This window comes from Manacus candei, unplaced genomic scaffold (assembly GCF_025592945.1).
Source record: "Manacus candei isolate 608988 ecotype Guabito, Panama unplaced genomic scaffold, ASM2559294v1 h1tg000083l, whole genome shotgun sequence".
Classification (NCBI taxonomy): domain Eukaryota; kingdom Metazoa; phylum Chordata; class Aves; order Passeriformes; family Pipridae; genus Manacus; species Manacus candei.
In genome coordinates, this window is record NW_026138131.1 from 65,206 (window position 1) to 87,276 (window position 22,071).

Genomic DNA, 22,071 nt, shown 5'->3' on the forward strand with positions numbered 1-22,071 from the left:
GAATAAGAACACTGAGTAGCCGTTCCTGCCTCTGATCTAAGAGTCATGTTTGAGGCTTCTCTTTTAACATGGGTCTCCAGCATATATGATTCTCAAAATAATTTTTTGTATGGCTCATAACATGGGGTATTTGGTACATGGCTCATAAAGCGAGGATAGCCCTGAGCTACTCAAGATCTCATATGATTTTGTGCTACCTCACTTTTTTTGCACTTAGAAGGGCTATAATACAATGACTGACAAGATATCCAACCTCCAAAGTCTTCCACTTCCCATTCAATCTGCTGCAGAGTTGCTGGTAGCTGGTAATCAGAACATCAAGCTCCTTTTTCAAAGCCTCATGGGCTGCAGGTGGAGCCTTTGCTATAAAATTATTAACAGAATCTGTAATGAGTTTCACTTTCACTTCTTTCTGCATGGCTTCCTCCTTTGCCCTCTGAAAAGCAAAAGAAGGAAATTTAGTTCTCTAACTGTTAGAAGTCTCTGATAGAATTCTAGAGGAAGAAAAACACCCCAAACAATCCTCCAACAACAAAACAAAACACAACAGAAGAGCCATTTTATTCCCAGACTTTCTGACGTAATCTTGAATGCATCCAAAAAACTTTTGTTTCATTTCGTTGCCAATGCACAATACTCAATACAATTAACATCTCACAACTGTTCAGCGTTCTGGAGCTCTCAGACTAGTGAAACACTTCAGTACTTTTTTTTCCTCCAAGAAATGCTCCAAATACCTTTGCCATCATAATTTGTGAATCACAAATGACAAAAAAAATCTGTTGCACAACAAATTCATGTACCCAGACTTAAAGGTAAAATCACAAGCAAGGCAGAAAAAAAGGAAAATATTCCTGAATGATTTTTCTCTCCTACTCACTGTCATTAACTTACATTTAAAGATAAATTGAGAAAATAGTTTTTCTCTAGTATATATTTCACACTTTTGCTATTTTCTCCCTTGCTATGCAGTCTCATTAATAAGATTTTCATATCTCTCATTGTTTCCTCTGAGTACTTACTCATGTCTGTGACTGGAATCATATCACTACTGGAAATGTAGTGATGTATACACAGTGTCATCAGTGTGTACAAGTCTTCACAAGAATTTATAATGAGAGCTCCCTGGCCCGAAAACATTAAACCAAAACCATATCCCTGGCAACTTTCTCTCTGGGTCTGAGGAAGTTGATGAACCAGAATAATTGGGATCAGGCTACCATTGCCAGAAGAAGTTTACTAGGTTGCTCTTGACTTTCAGCTTTCCTAGCTGTGGGTAGGAATGGGATGCAGGATGAACAAGGAATTCTGATCCAGATTTCCTCTGTTGTGTGAGAGGAAAGGTGGCTGCAATCCTTTGGGGAAAATATCATCAGGAGCAGGTGAAGGGATGCATGGCAAATGATCTGGTTATTTCCATAGCTCAAGGTGTCACAGTCTGAACACAGCTGTACTTCATCTGGGTACAGAATATCTACTAGAAAATCCATAACAGGGGTTCTATATAAAACCCTCCTTTCTTTACAATGAAAGCTTCAAAAAGAACTTTAATCACAGCTCAAGGAATTAGTTAATTTTTACCTTCAGCTCCTCAACAGCTCTCTGCAATTCTTCAGGTGTTTTATACTCAAAATCTCTTTCCAGATATTCTTCCTCAGCTTGTGTTATCCACTCATGCATCTCTGACAAATCCTTTCTGAGACTCACAGTTTTATCCAAACCACCTTTTAATGCAGCCTTCTTAGCATAGGCCTTTAAGAAAAAAGATTACATGGTACTTGAAGCAAAGCTACTGTACAAACTTGACAATATTTTAGCCTGAAAAGAACTAAATTAAATCCCATACTAATAACATTGTTGCACTTAGGAAAATGTTAATGAGTAATTAGATAGATATTAATAACAGGTAATCAAGAAAGTATTACACATGTGTATACTTCCCTTTTTTTAGTGAACCACTGCTGTCCAGAATGAGTTTTTAACGATACTAGAACAAGAATCTACACCATATGCTGATGTTATCAGAAAGCAAATCCGGAAAACAAACATCATCCAGGGACTACCTTCTGAAAGATGTAAAAAGAATAACTATGGGAGACTTTGAAAGTGCATCCAAGGATGAAACCAGAGGCTCTTGAGCTATGAAATCAGATGACCTTCTAACTAGTTTGAATGCAACTTACTAGAGAATAAAGAAATGTGCATATCTTTCTTCAGAAGTCATTAATAGATGTCCCAGAAAAGGGCATATCCTAAAAATAGGTAAGTAAAAAAAAACAATCTCTTAGTAGAAGAAACTATTTATCTTAAAGGGGAAAATACTATTGATAAATCCTTTGCCAATCACTATACAGGGGTCATATAGATCATATATAAAAAGAGAACTAAATGATAATTTAGATCCCTTCCATTCCAAACCATTCTCTAAGACTACAAATTGTGCATCAGCTTATCAAAATTGTCCCTAACTGACTGATCCATTTACCATCTTTCAACAGAATTAAGTTTACAACAAAAGCAGTAAGTTGCACTGGTGCCACTTTCAGAGTTGGACCTTCAGAGCTGATGGCTCCAATATCCTGTTTTTTGGTGCTGCTTCAATAAACATTATTTTCAGTAATATGAGGAGGAATTCTCTTAGTATTTGATCTTAATTGCTGGTGTTTATTTGTTTGTTACTCATCCTTGAGGACTGCCTGTTTAACATAAATGCTGTTCTACGAAAATGTTGTTTTACAGAACAAAACAGAGTAACAATCAGCAAGTATAAAAGCAGAACTGTATGTGGCCCTGCAAAATTGCCTCCTCCTCTGTCACAGTACCAGAAGACAGGGTAATCTCTCATCACCTGAAAAGACTATGTGAATGTCAATTGTCAGCTCTGACAGTCGTGTTAACTGCATGCATATCAACTCAAACTGACTTTTCCAAATCCTTTCAAGAAGGATTTCCCCACAGACAAAACTGATTTTTATTTTTATTACTCATATATTTTAATAGCTATACAGAAGAAGTTGTGTTAGAAGTGCCCACCAAGAGGCAATAATTTGTGCTGTGTATTGAATGAAATCATTACAGGTAGATTTTCAGGGAATTCAGAAGAAAACTGTGACAGACTTCTAAATGCATAAGGCAATATTAAGTTTCTGTGAGACAAGTGTAAATTATTAATATCACAAAAATAAGCTATTAAATACCCCATAGTAGTTAAAGGGGAAAGACTACAGAACTGCATCACTAAAATGTCTCACAGATTTCAAAGGTCAATTTTTTATAACTATGTTTATTAGAAAAATAGAAACTGCTTTTCACACGTAAAGTGAATAATAATAATTTTAGAAAATATTAGACCACCTTAAAAGGTAACAGTTTTACTCTTCCACAAATATACATTAAAAAGGTAGACAAGAGAATAAGCAGGTAGGAAAAATTTAAAAGTAATACAACATGAAAGACATTTCCTTTCAACTACCATAAAGAATAAGAATCCAAATGCCATCAATTAAATAATAGCAATTTTTAGTTTCCTGATACTGTAAAATTATTTATTAATAATGTCTTTAATTAAAATAAAAGAACCATCCTTTCCTGTTATGCTCCTTTCTCTCAAATTCATGTGACTACTGGAGAACAATTTATACACGTGTATGTGTATGTACTCTAAATTCCAAGTTATTGAATTCTGAACTCTTCACTGTTTTACTGTCTTATTTCATCTGGAGTAATGACATGTGATTACAGCAACACAGAACTAAATACAGAACTTGATTTTTTTGGTAAATGCCTAAAAAAAACTTTCAAAAATCTAATTTTTTAGGAGCCATAAATTACATTGCTTCTAAGATCTAAGATAGTAGTATGCAACTTTGTTATAAAAATAGTAAGATATTGTTCTATAATTTAAATGAATATACTTCACATATACTACTGCATGCTAAATTCCTAAATGTAAGTTTAATTAATGTGAACCAAATATGTCTAAACTCAGTTTCACGTCTACTGGATATGCATAGAAGGACAGATTCTGACAATGAGAAACCTGATATTTAATCTAAAAAGAACCAGTCACAGCAGGAGACTTGATACCTGTTGGCAAATGTGTTCCCACTGAGCATTGAGATCCTTCAGTTCTGATTCTATTCTGGAAGCAAATTCTGGCTCTGCTTCAGTCTTCATTTTCTTCCCAACCTCATTAACGCTGTTCAAACTGGGCTGGATTGTCTGGATATCATTTACTAAAGCCTAAAAGAATAGTAGAAGATTAGGTAAGTGCCATTCACACAAATTTTCAGATACAGTTATCCCTACGAAAACACGGCTACATCGGATTCTGTCAAATCTGTGGTCCAGTTCTCCAATCAAATGAGCACAATCAACAGATCTACCTATGAAAATAATTTAAAAAATAATGAGCAGCTCTTATGTGATGAGCTATGCTATACCAAACAAAATTCATTTGTAAGATACGTATTATTTAATTTTTAAATTTTAGGTATGTACTGAAAAAACCCGCATATATAATGTTAGATTACATATGTTGTATTTTTTACAACGCCTCCCTGGTTTTGGTTGAAAACACGAAAAATGCCTAGATCTTCTATTCACATTTCTGAAAGAGTATTCCATCATAAAAGTGAAAAATGATGATAATTCTTGTTTAATAATGGCTAGGAGAATGTCTGAGGAGCTTGCAGTTCTGCAAGATCACTGTGTATGTTTCATAATATTTACACATCCTGCCAGAACATTTACAGAACTTGTAAATTCCACTGAACATATGGACAGGGACCATCATGGATTACAAGATTCACTGCACTTACATACTCTGTTGGGAGAGACAAAAGAATTTGTAAACCCTGTGATGGAAGTATCAATACTTCACAATGCTTTAAAACTCTGCTGGGATAAAATCCTGGAACTTGTAAGCTTAGTGAAAAAAGAATGGATATAATTTACAATTCTTGCAAGTTCCTTAAGAACTTTTCAGTTAGAAAAGTTTGTAAATCATGTGTGAGTAAGAGATACAGAAAAAGATCATCTGGCACAGGTTATGCAGCTTAAAAAATAAATATGCTATGCCTTTAAACTCAGCAAAGTAAAAAAAATTTGACTTCAGAGGGTACTAACATTATTTGCTGCAAGTACTCTTCAATGTGTTGTTCCTTCTATAACGACACTGTCACTCTGTGCCTCCTCCTGATACTAAAAATTCCAAGTTTTTAACTGAATTTTCCTTCAAACCCAGGAAATGAAAGAAGTTGAAATACGCTGCAGAAGACAACCCCCTTACAACATGAATTTATTTTTAGGAAGACTAATCTTTTGTGCAACTTCTGCATAAGCCAGGTTCACATAGAGGAATTGAATATTTGCCAAGCAGGCAGGTAATACTCACTGTACATTGCTCAAGTTGCTTTTCCAGTGCTTCTGAATCTCCAAGGGCAGGCCACTCTTCCTTCAGAAAAACATCCACTTCAGCCATCCACTTCTTCAGTGTTTTAGTGTCATTCTGTTTATTAAAAAGGCATTTCATTGCATCACACAAAACCCGACTGGAAAGAGTGTAATTCATCCTGGCACTACAACTAAAACTCATCACAATGTAATTTCAAGATTATTGAACTGTTGGAAAAATACAAGCAGAGCAAACAAGCAAACCAATTTTATCTTGGACTGTCATCAACACTTCAGGCTGCACTTTGACCATTTCTGTCCAAGTTTAATGTGTCTACAAGCAGGCAACTTTATGGCTCTCAAGTTTATACCTTCTAGATATCATTTGTGTTTAGAGACTGCATACTTGTTCATTGGGTCCTTATATTGCTTCAGATTACTCATATTTGGCATTTAATTCAGTCTCACCTATCAAATATTCTGTGCTTCTATTTAAACTTCAGACTTCTTTTAGAAGTTGTAGGCTATATTGCCTATTTTTCTGCCAGAACACAACAGAGAAAAATGCCCTTACTATTTAGAATGAAAAAAAACCAATGTAACTGAAACAGATTCACTTCAGAAACTAAAATCATATAATGACTCAATGAGTCATTTCAGGAATTCTCAGTTGCTTTTTCTAGCACTAGGATAGTAATACTATTTCCAGAGTCTTCAATTAAGTCTTGCAGTTAATAAAAAAAGCTGTACATCAAACACTTAGAAAGAGAGAATGCTACCAGTCCCAGGCAATGTTACATAATCTAATAACTTGAGAGGTAGAATGAGATTTAAAAAATGTAACTTAAAATTACCTTAAAATGCCACCTAAGGAAAACAATTAGATGTACATATTAAAATAAAAATTATGTATGGCAAAAATTTTGAAGGTTAATTCTAATGCATTTTCTCATCAAACTGTTTTCATCAACAGTGAAATATGTATTGATACTACATGCTGAAGGCAAAGCAGAAATAAAGCACAGAAAAGGACATTTCATTAAAATACAGACTGTGTCTTGAAATATATACAGATATGCCTTAGTAAATATTACAAGACAGGTAACCAAAGGGAACATTTACCTAATGTGATTGATATATTTAAAAGCAACAGGCTACTATGGAAAATGAATTGATTCAGTGAAAATGATCATACAGAAATTATCAGTATACTTCAGAATGGCAATTACCAAAGCACTGTTGAAATGTCTACTGTGCATTCCATTATTCAACAGTAAAAATAGTTCAGAATCATATTTGATGATGAAACTTTAATACCTTTACAAGAATACTTAAGGTATAGTTCATTAATGTGGTAAAATATAGATCTGATGGGATTTACTTAAAAAGAGATTAGTCCCCAGCGACCAATGAAGATCAAATGTATCACCTGCATTTTGAATCAGACTGTAAATGCATTTTGTTTATTGACTCTTTCATCATATCCCATGCTGACACATTCCATAAATTGCAACAGCTAAAACCATAATCTGGATGAGAAGTCATTCAACAAGCTGAAAAGACAATGATTTTTATATTGGATGTGTACTAGAGAGATTTCAGGAACAAATATAAAGGCTAAGATTGGTATACGACAACAGCTCACATAGCTTTAAAAATACCTGTTTTATAGAGAATGGTCATGATATTCAGGACCTTCTCTTTTTAAGAGCAGTGGGAAAACCTCCAAATTTGGGGAGAAGGGTGGGAGGCAGAGGGAAAAGGCAAAAGTTTTATTTTCTCAAGCAAAGTGTCTTGCTTTTTCTATGTGGCAAGGTTTTGGCAGCAGGGGTGGCATCTGTGAGGAGAAGACAGGTGCTGTCCTGTGCCAGACACAGAAAGTTCCATTTTCCTCCAGTGGAATCACTGCTGGACATGGATAACCCCATGGTCAGCTAGTGATGCCTCGGTGATAATATAGTTAAGAAAGGGCAAAAATGCCAGACAGATGGAGGAGGAGAGAAAAAAGTGAGAAACAGCCCTATAAAAAGTGAGAAACAGCCCTGCAGACACCAAGGTCAGTGAAGAAGAAGGGACAGGAGGTACTCCAAGTGCCAGAGCAAAGATTCCCTTACAGCCCATGGAGAAGGCCATGGTGAGACAGGTTGCCCTGTACAGCCCATGGAGAACCACATGCCAGTGCAGGTGGATATGCCCTAAAGGAAACTGCAGCCCATGAAAAGTCCACACAAGGTATTTCTTGAAGGCTGCAGCCCTTGGGAGGACCCACATGTTGAAGCAGGGGGAAAGAGTGAGGAGGGAGCAGCAGTGGAGTAGAGCTGGTATGGACAGCCATTCCTCCCATTCCTCATCCCCCTGCACACCTTGATGAAAAATGAGACCAGAGTAAAGTGATGGAGTGCAGAGTAGGAAAAAGAGGGAGGGGGTTTAAGGTGTTGGTTTAATTTTTGTCTTTGTTTCTTACCACACAAATGCCTTTTAATTTACCCCAAGTTGTGTTTGTTTTGCCCAGCTTACTAAGTGATCTCCCTTTATCACAATCTTTATGTCAATCCAAGAGCTTTTCCATCCTATTTTGTCCCCCTGTCCTTCAGAGAATGAGAGAGTAGCTGGGGCACCTCGATGCTAGACAAGGTTATCCCACCATACCATTAAACTTGATTTCATGTCCAGCTTCAAACACAAGCAATGGAGATATAAAATTACAATTTAGAACAACGTGGTATTTCGGTAGCTAAATTATAATAAATTGTTTACATAAAATATATAGTTTATTTTATATTAATACAATGTTTCCTCCCTTTTTTAGTCTGTTTTGATAATCTAAAAACTGATGAACTGTAAAAAAATAATTTTTTTATTCTCTACTTTTTTTATCTTCAAAAAAAGAAGTATAAGAATACTTTGACAGCAAATTTATTCCTGACCAGACAACTCTACTGAATTAAGATGAAAATAACAATTACAGTTCACATGCTGCTGTTTAAACATGGAGATAATCATGTATCATGTTCTGCTACCAACAAACCAAAGCCAAGGACAGAAATATCTGATGCAGTAAAAAGAAGAAATACTGAGACAAAACACTGAGAAGAAACACAGTGTGAGAAAAGAGCTTCGAGTATGGATGCAGGACATCAGTCTTTAGAATTTTCTTTGCAATATCCCATGAGCACACAAATGTCCATTTGCATGGATGCAAGGAGAAAAATTATAGAAAAAAATTACATTCTCTGTTTTTATGACTGATTGCTCTGAATTCCTCTGAAACTTGTCCCTTGAAATCATATAAAAATAGAAGAGAAATATGTTAAAAATTGACTTTTTTAAGTCTCAGATATTCCCTGTAATGCTGCTACTTGTGATTTATAAATAAGTATAAATAGAGGATCCCCACAATGGGAAGAAATAGTGTAATGTTCCAGCACTGCCATTCTAAATACCTGAAATACTTCTGCTTTCTGGTAACTGCTGCCAAGATACTACTATATTACAGATGACTTTAATTATGTAAGTGAATTCATTAAAGTCAATATGGTTACAGCTACTTCAGATGCATGAATAAGAGCTTCAGCTGCATTGAAAAAATAAATAGAAGAACATTAGTAGCAATTTTCACTGAAATCAGAGTTTTTGCTGTTGAAACAACACGGGTAGAAACAGCCACAAAATCAGAATTCAAAGTAAAATCTTGGACCAATCAAAATCAAGCAAACATTTTAATACATTTTTTGTGCTGCTTTGATATTTCACTTGGGTGTTAATTTCTGGAAGTATATAAATGTGTGTTTTATCCTAGTCCCACAGCAACCAGCCACCATGTGTTAGCTGAGGCTGAAAAAACCTGATTAACCTGGAATCGCTGGAGTTTGGTCATACGCTCCTCAAGTTTCTGACAATGTTCCACCAGCTGTGCTGACAGTTTCTTCCAGCGGCCAAGGATCACCTCAATCTCTGATCGGTATCTTTGACTGACTTCTGCAGGGGCTTTCCTGGACAAATCCTCCACAGTTGTGCTGAGATAGTTCAGGTCTTTTTGCTGCTCTTGGAGAGAACTTTGTAGAGCCTATGGATAAGAAGCAAGTAGTACCCTGATTCATGTGTTAGGCAGTTCTCTTTGTTTCATAAGCACAGCCAAGACATGTAGGTCACCTTTGCTAAAACATGCAATGGCATAATCTACTGAGCAGTTTAGAATTGCTTTTCTCACACAAACCAGAAAATAGATTTTTTTAGTTGAATTGAGAATATAACCAGAGGTGGTTATACTTGCTAATAGATGTGATCTACATACATTTCATTAACTTGAGATGGGAATTTATTATGGCTCTAGTGATTAAAGATTTCAAAAGAATCAGACCCTACATGGACAAAACCAATAAACTTAGAGAACCAATTCTTTGGTTTACATTTTTGATCGCTTCTCAAACTTTTGCAATTCTCAGTCCAAATTTACTGCATCCAGATTTTTTTTCCTATATTCTACTTTTTATTTCTGAATGCTCATCAAACAACATGCTCATTAGCCATTCAATAGTAAAATATTATCAGACATTGAAATACAAGGAAGGTTTGTACCCACTGGTAAAAGTTGTTCTGCATTCGTGTCTGCTTATAAATTTGACAGAAAATCTGACAAAGACCATGCTGCATTTTGCAAATCAGAATTGTTTCCATGTTAGCACTGGAAAATGAAATCAGCTAAATCTATATATAAATACCAGAGCTATCATCAAAGGAATATTATATATACCATGGGGACAAACAAGGTCTTTACCTTAACATGTTAAACATCATATAAAATTAGTTTCGATGGTGAACATCACTTTATATTCTTCAACTTTAGGAGTCAATATATTAAGCAAGCAGCCACCACCTCCCGAAGCCCTTGTCTAAAACCCAAATGGGCATTATTTACTCAAGATCCATAGGCTTCAGCAGGCTCATGACAACTGAGGGTTTTGTTCTTCTAAACTTATCACTCAAGACATTCATTCCCACAGCTTGATTACTCACCTTGAGCTCCCTGAGTCTCTGCTCCATAATTTCATATTCAGCAACTGCAACCTGAGGCATGGAGAGTTTAGTTTCTGACTGCTGGATCCACAAAAGTACAGTGTTCATTGTCTCTTTGTAGTGTGCAGGAGGCAAACTGTCACAAACTACATTCAATGGGGAAGAAAAAGGAAGGAAATAAAGGAAGGAACAAAATAAAATGATTTTGTGCTTCGTTATTCGGTTTGCTGACAGAAGATGCTTGATAAAAGACCAAGCTTCATTGAAGTCATTGGTTGTTTTGCAACAGATTGCAACAGGTTCAGTATGTTTAGTATCAGAATTTTCAAAAAAATGGTGGAAACAGAAATATTTTGAAAAATGATGACACTTAGTCTAACGTTTACAATATCTCTGCCATTTCATGAGTTGTGTGTCATTTGACTCTCTTATTATATAGACCACAAGACAACCTATATGGTCAAGACAACTAGCTTAAATATGTGTGTTCAGAGATCAACTGACAAACCATTGTACTTAATCCAAAATCTAATTTCAGAAATATATTAAGAACTAGCGTTCCCTTTTATGGCCCATGTTTGTGTGTTCAATGTTTCTGTTCAAGTAAAATGTTCCGTTTAAGACACCTGTTAAAAGCGTAGAAAATTAATCTTTCTTCTGCAATAAAGTTGAATTTTATTGAACTGTGCCTATTGTGCCAACATTACAGCTGCTGTAAATAGACAACATCTGGCACACACATCAGCAACTCATTAGCACAGAAATTTCCTCTGCCATCAACAACAGTTGCTTCTATACTCATTGAAAAATGTACAGACAAATAGCATGGTTGGTTGGAACTGAAATATTTCCAACTTGTACCACAGAAAAATGAAGCATATAAAAGCTCAAAAAATTTACACCCATTTCTATCTCCTGTATCCTCCTCCATCTTCTCTGATGTTTCAGAAAGAACTGTACTGCGAAATGACAAATCTGTCCAAAAAGCAATTTTGACAAGCCTCACAAATAAAGTTTATAAGTGCAAGCTTGCTTATATTTTCATGCAGCAATGCTTTGCAGACTGTACTTCAGATTTTAACCGAATTTTTTAGTTGATCAACAGAACATTATATGAAAAAAAAAAACCCTTATATTTTCAGTTAGACATCATAACAACATACTAAAATCAGGGCAATCTAAACTCTCTCTTGTGAAGTATACACATTGTATCACATACCTTCCTCCTAAAAGTCTTGGCTGATCTGATTTATCACATACATCTGGGGATTTACAAAAGACGGTACCAGAAAAGAATTACCAAGTATCTCTTCCCTTGTGACTTTTTTTTTTTTTACACAGAAAGTAATAGTAATATATTCTTGGAAACACAAACCCGAACATATTCAATCTCATCAAATAGCATTTTAAATCTTTTTATTTCCTTAGTGAGATTCATATTGTCTTTGACTCATTTAATCCAAACAATTCCTACTTTAGAATAGAACATACATTTAAACTCATCATTGCAAATGAATGGAGATATAATTTCAGTTTATGTTAAAGAATTATACAATTTTTAACTGCAGTTTTATTTAGAAATATGAAATGGAGTTCGGTATTGTGATATAATGTTTGATTTCTCTAAATTATTTTCTCCTTTAAATAAAAAAACAATCTTATGACTAATCTAACCCATTTATGGCCTCTCTCTGGACAGTAGGAATCTTTAAATTTCCCATGCTAATAACATAAATCCACATTCAGACCTGTTTATTCTATCCTAAAATTTGCTTTGTGATACTAATGTTCATGGGTTAAAGCCCACATGATAAGCAAAGTCTATTAATATGGATTCTGTTGTATTATATGAAAAAATGAATTGGTAGTGAGAAAGATTCGGCATGTCCCCAACATGGACCTCATTTAGGTGTAGCAAAACCAGGCCCATGACAGAACTGTAAAAAAATATCACAGGGGGAAATGGCAAATATGTTTCTGTGTAGTATCAGAATACAATTTCCATCCCAGAATGGAAAAATATTGTTGTATTAATCTATTCCACTTGTAGGAAATGAATTTTGGTGTGACTAACATTGCAACCCTTGAGAACTGACAGGCAAATACATTTACACTTGCATATTTATTTTAGAGAAAGACCTTAAATTTGCATATATAATGTTCAAATAGATATTTGGTTAAGATATATTTTTAATAACTAGAACTATTTAAACATGTGAAAACAGGTTTCCAAGTAAGTAAAGTACTTTGTTGGTTTTTTTTTGTTTTTCCTCCCATCTTCTTTTTTTGGGACCAGATTTTTCAGTCAAAAATATTTTCCCAAATCAGAAATAAAATGAGAATACAATTATCTCAACAACTATCATATCACACTGGATAGGTTTCAATGTGTATCTCCTGCAGTCAGTAGAAATCCCACTGTTCATCACATCATTATGAAAGGCAATAAATATAATCTATAGAGTTATTCCCTCAAATGAATTAACTATACTGAACTTCATATATTTCCACTAAAAATTTCTTCAGTAGCAACTGCAGTTTAAAACAAGGCTGATTTTCTCACAACTTTGTTTTGTTTATTTTGTTATACAAATACTTGAACCTATTCATCAAACTCTTTATACCGATGCCTTCATAAAAGCTGTGATTCCCTTCTCCCACATTTCTAATCAGAAACTGCCTAAGTAGAATCATGAGGACTCTTGTATAATATATAATCAATATTCTGCAAGTGATTTAACACTTCCAATTCTGTTTGTTATAAAAGTCTTAAAACAAATAGAAGGGAATAATAGAATGGTTTGGCTTAGAAGGAACCTTAAGGATCATCTCGTTCCAACACCCTCAGCATAGGCAGGGACACCTTCCACTAGATTAGATTACTCAAAGCCCCCTCCAACCTGGTCTTGAACACTTGCAGGGAAGCCTTTCTCCAGTTTCACAAGATCTAATGTAACAGTAAAAATCTTTTAAAGACAGAAATTTTTTAAGATGGTTTTATTTCCCATCCATAAAAATTTTCATTTTTACCATGGAGGAAAAGGATAAAGTCACCCACAGAGTAGAGGACATTATCTCATACACATTCATTTCACAGGCTGCTTTGTCTTTTTGATTTTTATTTAAATAAAAATAATTACCAGAGGAAATGGATGGATGGGGGGGGGGGGGGGAAGAAAGAAAGAAAGAAATTGTTTGAATGCTACTTATTAGAATAATAATTTCCCACACACATCTAAGATGTATCTTCAGCTCAGAAGGCACATTCAAAGAAGGTTAAGCAAACTTCCTCCCTCATAATCAAACAGCAATGAATATTATGCTGCTAAATCATAGTTTAGGTCTTAAGAAAAACTTACAGTTAGGAAATTTACAGGACACCTGCTTAAAATTTTCCTTCCTCAAGTATACAATGATAACAATTTCACTTCCACTTATAACCCATCCATCATGCACTTAGAGCATCAAAATAAGTTAGCAGTTCAAAGTTTAAACAAACAGAGACAAATTACAGACTAAAACTCCCAACGGTCATCATACTGCTATAGTTACTGTGGTTTATTGAATTATAAAATTATGCCAAGACTAAGTTGCATGAAATATATGTAATGGAACACTCTAAGAAACTGTATTAGTGGATTAAAGAGAATAGCAGTTTGCATGCAAAATAACTGTAAGCATGGCTTGGGTAAATAAAAAGTCTAAAGAATCTTGACACGATATAGAAGGCAAAATCTTTCTAAATAAGAGAAACATCATTTGAATCCAGATGAATAATTCATCATTAGTAATAAAAATGACAATGATGACTTCACCTTTGGGAGTTACAGATCCTGCAAAGGTAGAATCAGAACTTGAAAGGAAACCACAGTGCATGAATTTATGAACAGAAACATGGAAATAAGTATGACTTTTCCTTTGTCACCTCCATCTTCATACTTTTAACTTTACCTGTGACAGAAGTCTTTTTCTTTTTTTTTAAGTGACTTTCTAAAAATCTAATGACTTTCCAATTTCCCTCTGAAGAGAGCCTTGTCAAAATGAGAACATGTATCTCACTCAAGACCATGGCTGAATAAGAGTTCAATGCAGCAAGACTAAAAACCAGAAGCACCTTCACGGAATTTAGTTCAGTCACAGAGGTTCAGGACTGCTGGAATGAATCAGCTGCCACCCAGGAGGGAGTTTGAACCAGGGAGTGTTCACTTACCTGACCCTGACTGACAGCTCTGCCTGGGCTGAGGGGGAGTGGGAGGCTGACCAGGTTGCTCCCTAGAAATCTCTCTGACAGAGCAGCAGTTTTAATGTCAAGGCAAGTAAATATAAAGTGCAAACCCTCATTTTTCACCAGGGCATTACAAAACTAAGAATTTCCTTGTGAAATCACATTATTAGTTCTTGAATTATTGCCAGGATTGTCCATTTCTCTCCCTCATATAGATTACTGAACAGCTTGAAGCACTGTCTGATCTCTGTTTTTTTCTATATACCAATATCGTTGAAATTACTCTAAATTTGTTTGGGAAGGAGGGAGATCTGGAATGCTGGGTACATCCTATTCAAAAGGACCTTTCACTATACAGATATCAGATAAAGTGAAAAAAATAAGGTCATATTTCTTTGTATTTTATGAGGCTGTATTTCTTTAATAAAAGACATTGTAAAATAGTGAAAAAACAACCAAATAGGTTTTAGAATTTAAATTACATTTTATAACTGGATATGCTAACCAAATCATGGAGAAAAAAGTGAGAAAATCTGAGTTCATTTTTAATAATATTTTAGTGACAAATCTACTGTGCAGCACAGAGAAATTACTAAGCACTCTTGAACCTAAAAAAACCCAAACAAAACCCAACCAAACGAAACCATGACCTTCAAAAAAAAATGTAATCAAAACCCAACCAAACAAAAAGTATTTGAGGGAGACAATTTCCAAAATAAGAGGAAACTGTTTATGGGGGGGGGGAAATTCCCTTGGAAAACAGAACAGTTAAATACCTTTATCCATCAGAAAAGATAATATGGAGTAATGGAACATGAACAAAAAAAAAAAAAGTCGAAAATAAAATTCTTTTAACATAAGAAGAACCCTTAATGATGAATTTTAAAAAAATAAATCTTTCTAAACATGTACATTTTATGTACAGGGAATTAAAAAAAATAAATACTATAACTCTCAAGCACAAATCCTATGAGGAGAGATTGAGGGAGCTGGGGTTGTTCAGCCTGGAGAAGATTAGACCTCCTCACTCTCTACAACTCCCTGAAATGAGGTTGTAGCCAGGTGGGGGTTGGTCTCTTCTCCCAGGCAGCTATCAGCAAGACAAGAGGGCATGGTCTTAAGCTCTGCCAGGGGAGGTTTAGGTTGGATATTAGGAATAAATTTTGTTACAGAGAGGGTAATCAGACATTGGAATGGGCTGCTCAGGGAAGTTGTGGATTCTCCGTCCCTGGAGGTTTTTAAGATGAGACTGGATGTGGCACTTAGTGCCATGGTCTGGTAACCATGGTGGTGCTGCACCAAGGGTTGGACTTGATGATCTCAGAGGTCTTTTCCAACCCAGTTGATTCTATAAATCTATGATTCTAATGAATCTATGAATCTATGATGATCTGCAAAACATCATTCAGTTTTCAGGAATTTTTTCTATTTGTAGAAAAAATTAATTGCAAATAATTTATATAAATAAAACATAAAATATCTAAATAATAGATAATAAAAGATAAATATCTAAAATGCTCTAGCAAAATTTCAACATTTTCTACTAAAGTAAGGCTAAAATAAAGACGGGATATGGCCTTTTCCCCATCTGTATAACACAAGAAAAGTAGTCATTAAAGAAAGCTGAAGAAACTGAGTCTCAAAGTACCAAATTTTCCATGCTTTAGTTTCAGGGTTTGTTTGTTGGGTTTTTTTCTATATGTTTTGATCCGTAAGACTTTCCTGAAATGGCAATAGGCAAACCTATCCCATGCGTGATCGTTCATATCTAGAACAGTTACGGCAGGAAGTTAGCACTTTGGATAAAACTATGGATGAAATTTCTGAAGATCTAATATAATTGACATAATACTCTCACCTAAAATATCACTGCAGGTATGTACTCTACAGGATAAAACAACCTCATCTTGACAGCTGAACCATTTGAGATGAAGCTCCTATGATGCACAGTAGCCACATAAAACAGTAACAACTGTCCAGGGCTCCATGAAATATTGATTTAGGAACTTCTGTTTTCTAGCACTTCAGGAGACTCTGCCCAGTCTGTTCAATGTTTTCACCTCAGAGCAACTCCCTCTGCAGCTGTCCAGGGCACCCAAGGAGCATAATACAGCAAGGGGGGTGGGAGGAATGAACATTCAGGAAGAACTTTCCCAAAGCCCATGGTTCAGGCAGTGAAGACTATTTGTCTTACTGGACTAATCAACTGATTAGTTCATGAGCAATCACTACAGTAAAATTAGATGAGGCAAACCCGGCAATTATGCAACATTAGATAAAGAAGAAATCATAAACAAACTAGCATCTACAATATTTTTCTGTTGGCAGAATGGCAACCGATTTCACCATATTAATGGGTTTTAAATCTTACCCACTGCATGTCTTGGTTTTAGAGTCATGAATAAACATTATACTGCTTAATACTAAATTTCTACAGTTCATTCTTTCATCACTTGCTATGGCACACTTACATTTTATATCTTCAGTTCTCCTATGCACCTTCAGTTTGTGTATGTGCGCACGTGTGAAATAGCTACAGCAGCACAGTAATGTACTGTTGTAAAAACAAAATCCAAAACTCTTCATGAAAGAATATAGGAGGAATACTATAAAAAACCACTAGAAGGAGCTAGCACTATGTCAAATCTCAAAACAGTACAGTCATTTAGAGATATTGTTGGTTTAAGAGGCAAATAATGTCTTTGTTGTTGAGAAAAGTTGCATTTGTATTAATTATTAATTTCATAATCAAATACAGAAAGTGTACAGTAGTCATTGACATTCTACATATCTTTAATAAGAAACAGTCACTTTTCTATTTTGGTATAGCATTTTCCATCTCTTGAAAAATTCATTTTACTACAAATATTGCAAATAATGTTATAACTGGCAGTCATATATTCCACGTTGTAAAAAAAGGAACAGTTGGCCACATGATAAAAAACTTGATACACTAAAGTAGTTGCTCTCTTTGATGAGCTTTATGCAGTTAAATCTCTATTCTGTGAAAATTTAGAGCATTTAATATAATTTAATATTAGCATGTAATATAAATCTCTTTTCTCTCTACTGACAGAGATGGACTGTCCCACCTTACAACCCAACTAAACAAAGACCTTTTTAGGTTGCCAAAAAATATCACTGAATCTGTCCATAAACACACTAACAAGAGGAGGTCTGATAGTAGAACTACATTGAGTGTAACCTTTTCTTCTGACCAGTGTACATGCCCTTGTTTTCCTATTAATATGGAATTCCCTGATGATTTTTGAAAGACTAATTCAGTTGCAAAAAAGTGCACCTAAAAATTGCAATACTAGTTTAATATGACAAAAGCAAATATAAAACTAAGACAGTAAAATATATACAATACCTATTCTTTGCATGCTAGTCTGGCAAATTGACTTCTTGTCATGAACACTTACTGGTCTGTAGCTGCTTTTCTCTGGCATGCATGTCAGCAAATATTTGTTTGAAATGGCTGGTAAAAGCAGCAAGGTCAGCATCCAGAAACACTGGTCCTTGTTCTTTCTCTTTCAGTGCTTGACTTTGAGCCTTTAGTCGTTCAATTTGAGGTTGAAGGGTTGACATTCGGATGATTTCATCCTGCATGTTTGAACAAAAAAAAAAATCAAGATAAAGCTACTTGAAAAATGAAATCCATAGTGCCATGAAATCACCACTGTTTCAATGCACATTATACATCTCTTCTGCTCCCAAATACATCAGTTACAATACAAGCAAAACCAGTATTTTAAATCTCTCCTCACAAATCAATACCTCTGCTCCAAATACAATTGTTGATTGATAGCACTGCTTAAAGACACTTTAAAGACACTTTTGCAGAACATTGTCATGTTATTAGTGTAATACTCAAAGAAAATAAGATAGATAGTACATTAATATTTCATGCCTAAGGAACATCTTTTTCACGTGAAGCTGGGAAGAGAAAAACACGTGTCCCATAACCCTGGAGTCTGTTAGACTATGTACTGAATCTCTGTTAGATTATAGCAGGCCAAACAGTCTAAATAGCATGAAGCAGAAAAGGAAAGATGAAGGTGCCCAGTGATTTCTATCAGCCTCACAGTAACATATCAGAGTTTGAGGTTAAAGTAGAGTAGGATAGCTCAGCTGGAAGGGGCCTACAAGGAACATCTAGTCCAACCACCTGACCACTTCAGGGCAGACCAAGTTAAAGTATGTTGCTAAGGGCATTGTCCAAATGCCTCTTACAAACTGACAGGCTGGGGGCATCAATCACCTCTCCAGAAAGGCTGCTGAACTGTTTGAACACCCTCCCAGTCCAGTCTAAATCTCCCCTGACACAGCTTTGGACCATTCCCATGTATCCTGTCACTGGATACCAGGAAGAAGAGATCAGCACCTTCCTCTTCACTCCCCCTCCTCAGGAAGCTGTAGAGAGCCATGAGGCTGGGTTATTATACCTTCATGAGACCTTGTACACCTACAACTACTAAGTAAAAAGAAATGAGGAAAGTAAGCCAAATGTACAGTTCATAGTAGAGCTACTCAAAGAGAACCTTTCTGCTTGAAAACACAGACCCTCTGTAAGTACAATTCCAGTTTGGAAATGCCTGAAAACAGAAGTAATAGCGCAGATCTAAATTTGGGTTTCAAACATTGTTTTCTGTTTGAAAGCTTTTGGAGTCAGAGATTCCCTGAAGTCAAGCTTCTACAAATATGTCATGCAATTTATAATTCAATACTACATCTCAATATATTCCTGTACATCAATATTAACTTGTAAGTAATCCCCACCCACAGAGCTCTCTACAGAAGAGAGATAATCAAATTTCTATGACAGTGTAGCACAAAAATTAAAACAATTAGGGAGAATAATAAGTGAATTGGTGTAACCATTTTGCACAACCACTGTGATTCTGTCACACTATGACAGAATAATATTCCTCCCCTGCAGCAGAACACAGGGTATGTATCAAGTAAAATGGTGTGCAGTAGCAGAATTTTGGAATTTGAAAACAATTTTCTGGCACAGATCCTTAACAGAGGTGATGAGCAACAATTTCTAAGACACAGATTCTTACAGGAAAAAAAAAAGGAAGAAGACTTTAGGGCCACAGTTCTCTAGCTTAAAGAGTCTAAGCATCTTAATAACTAAATATTTTAAACACCCATATGTTGGGTTCTATTGTCTCTTTATTACTTTACCAGTCTTTCCTTTCCCTTCCTTGAATAAGTTCAATAATTTGTAAAGACAAGGGTTCCATTCACCATTTTTATGTTGAAATAGAGTTGGTCATAATCTGTCTCACTGTTAGAACGCCAACGAAGTACAATATCATAAAAAACTGGGAGAAGAATCTCTAACCTTGCATTTTTCCAACTGAGTTTTTACTGTAGCGGGATCTGTTGCTGGTGTGGGTTGTGCTTTCAGCCAGTTTTCTGCAGTAATTGTTGTCTGCTCCAGTTGCTGCAGCTGGGAGTAGAAGTCAATGATGTTATTTTGGTACTCCAGCCATGCCAGTCTTTCACTGAGCAACTGACAGAACTCAATCCAGCGGCTCTTCAGCTGCTCTGAGGTTTGTCTAATGTTGTCAGGATTCAGGCCCTCTGGAAACACGGGAGAAGAAGATGATTAAAGATAAACAAGTTACAAAGACAATAATAATAATAAAGTAATATAATTTAACAATTCAATTTCTGGTTTTGAGAACTCATAAATCCAGTTAATGATTTATCATCAAATAATAGTCCTGAGTATACAGATGTTACACATTACTGGAGAAAGCATATCAAAAATATTTAAAGTTGCTTCTACGGTACTTTTGTTGCTATGGGAATGAATTATAAAGTACATTAAAGTACAAGAATGGGAATAAAGCAGAAAATAAAGATACAATACATAAAGCTAATTAAAACTGCTGTAAGAAATAAGAAAATGCATGACAGCTGGATTTTGAAAACTTTGTCTGGACTGTAATTAGATTTTAATGTACAAGACTGTTGTTGGATTTTCTTTCATAAAAAGACTGATTTAAATGAATGGGAACTACATTCACAGCTATTTGGAGGCTTCTGATAATCCCTCAAGTTTTGCATTAGATGTTATTTTAGAAGTATCATAAACACATGATCAGATCAAATTTCCATCCAGGCCAGTCCTGTGTATACAACAGTGACAATCAGGAGACACTAAGCAGAGAGACGAGGAACCATAGGTGATGCTTCTCTATGATTATTTTCAGACAGGGTTTGGTTTCTCTGATATAGTTTGCCCATTTCTGTCTATTGTTCAATAATTATGCTTATATTAAAGTTCATAAAGTCAAACTGGCTTTAGTTATTACAGACAAGGCAATTATTTAGAACAATTTAAAGATAAAAGAGCTCTATATTCTCTGTGAAGAAAGCGAGGCAATGCATATGAAAGATAAGCAAAGGCGTCTTACAATAACATAATTTATAATTATACTGAAACTTGAACTCAGGCTGACTTCAAAATAATATTAACTTAAGCATCTCATTTATTCTTTCAATGGAAGCTTAAATCTAACCCCTAACCTTTTTTTGGTGTAATGACATGTAATGATACATATAGCAATAAGACCAATCTTGATTTCAAAAATAAATTTCTCAATTCATTAAGTAATGCTATATGCTGAAGAACATTTTTAATATCATCACTTAGTCATACACTAGCTAACCAGTAAAACAGTTTTTATTAAAATAATCAAAATTAAAGTTTTTTTTTTTAAAAGCAAGTTTAAAAGCAAATGAGTAAAAGCAAAAGACCTAAGTGTTCCACTTCTGTGGTCTTTAATACACTGTCAAATATGGTTTATCTAGTTTGCAACCTGGACTCCCAATCTGCAGGAAAATTATTTTATCAAGGATAAAGAATAGTAAAGTTGATGAGCAATTTTGTAAGGTAGGACACAGGAAATGAAGTTCTAATTACAGCTAAATCCCTTAAATAAAATAAGTACTAGAAATATATTACAATAAAATTTTCTAGGGAATTACTATAATGCATGCTATATAGTAAACCACACAAAATGATAATCCAGGATCATGTCTGTTGTGGAGCACCATAGTGCTCTGGCAAATCCTATTCTGGATCCAGCTCACAGATACTCCATTCAGAGTTGCTTGGGAACAGCCCACTTGGAAAGAGACTGTGCAGTACCTGACAGTGGTTCTCTGGATATGCTTTGTTTCTGGGGTGCTGCCCTAGCCAAGCAAATTGTACACGATTTCAAAAACCAAAACTACAGAAAAACAGGAAGCCCAGGGCTACTGGGAGATAATGGTAACTGTGCTGGTTGGAGCAGTCACATGTACACATTATATACTAAAAACTGAAGAGCATAGTTCAAGGACTGTGCAAGAATATAAAATGAACCTTAAGAGGTAAACAGGATTTTGACACGTCTTAATAAAATCCAAAACCA

At 35.2% G+C, this 22,071-nt stretch overlaps 1 protein-coding gene across 4 annotated transcripts in view; it reads right to left on the minus strand.

Annotated features, from left to right (window-relative positions):
- The window catches only part of LOC127481902 (dystrophin), a 481,077-nt gene that overhangs the window by 59,366 nt on the left and 399,640 nt on the right, over positions 1-22,071 (minus strand). For all 4 annotated transcript variants that reach the window (XM_051811717.1, XM_051811718.1, XM_051811719.1 and 1 more), the window contains 8 exons: positions 19,989-20,230; positions 18,061-18,241; positions 10,411-10,556; positions 9,248-9,460; positions 5,396-5,509; positions 4,087-4,242; positions 1,582-1,752; positions 254-436 (listed from right to left, as the gene is read on the minus strand). In XM_051811717.1, the coding sequence (XP_051667677.1) occupies positions 254-436; positions 1,582-1,752; positions 4,087-4,242; positions 5,396-5,509; positions 9,248-9,460; positions 10,411-10,556; positions 18,061-18,241; positions 19,989-20,230 (1,406 nt within the window). The remainder of the gene's footprint in view (positions 1-253; positions 437-1,581; positions 1,753-4,086; positions 4,243-5,395; positions 5,510-9,247; positions 9,461-10,410; positions 10,557-18,060; positions 18,242-19,988; positions 20,231-22,071) is intronic.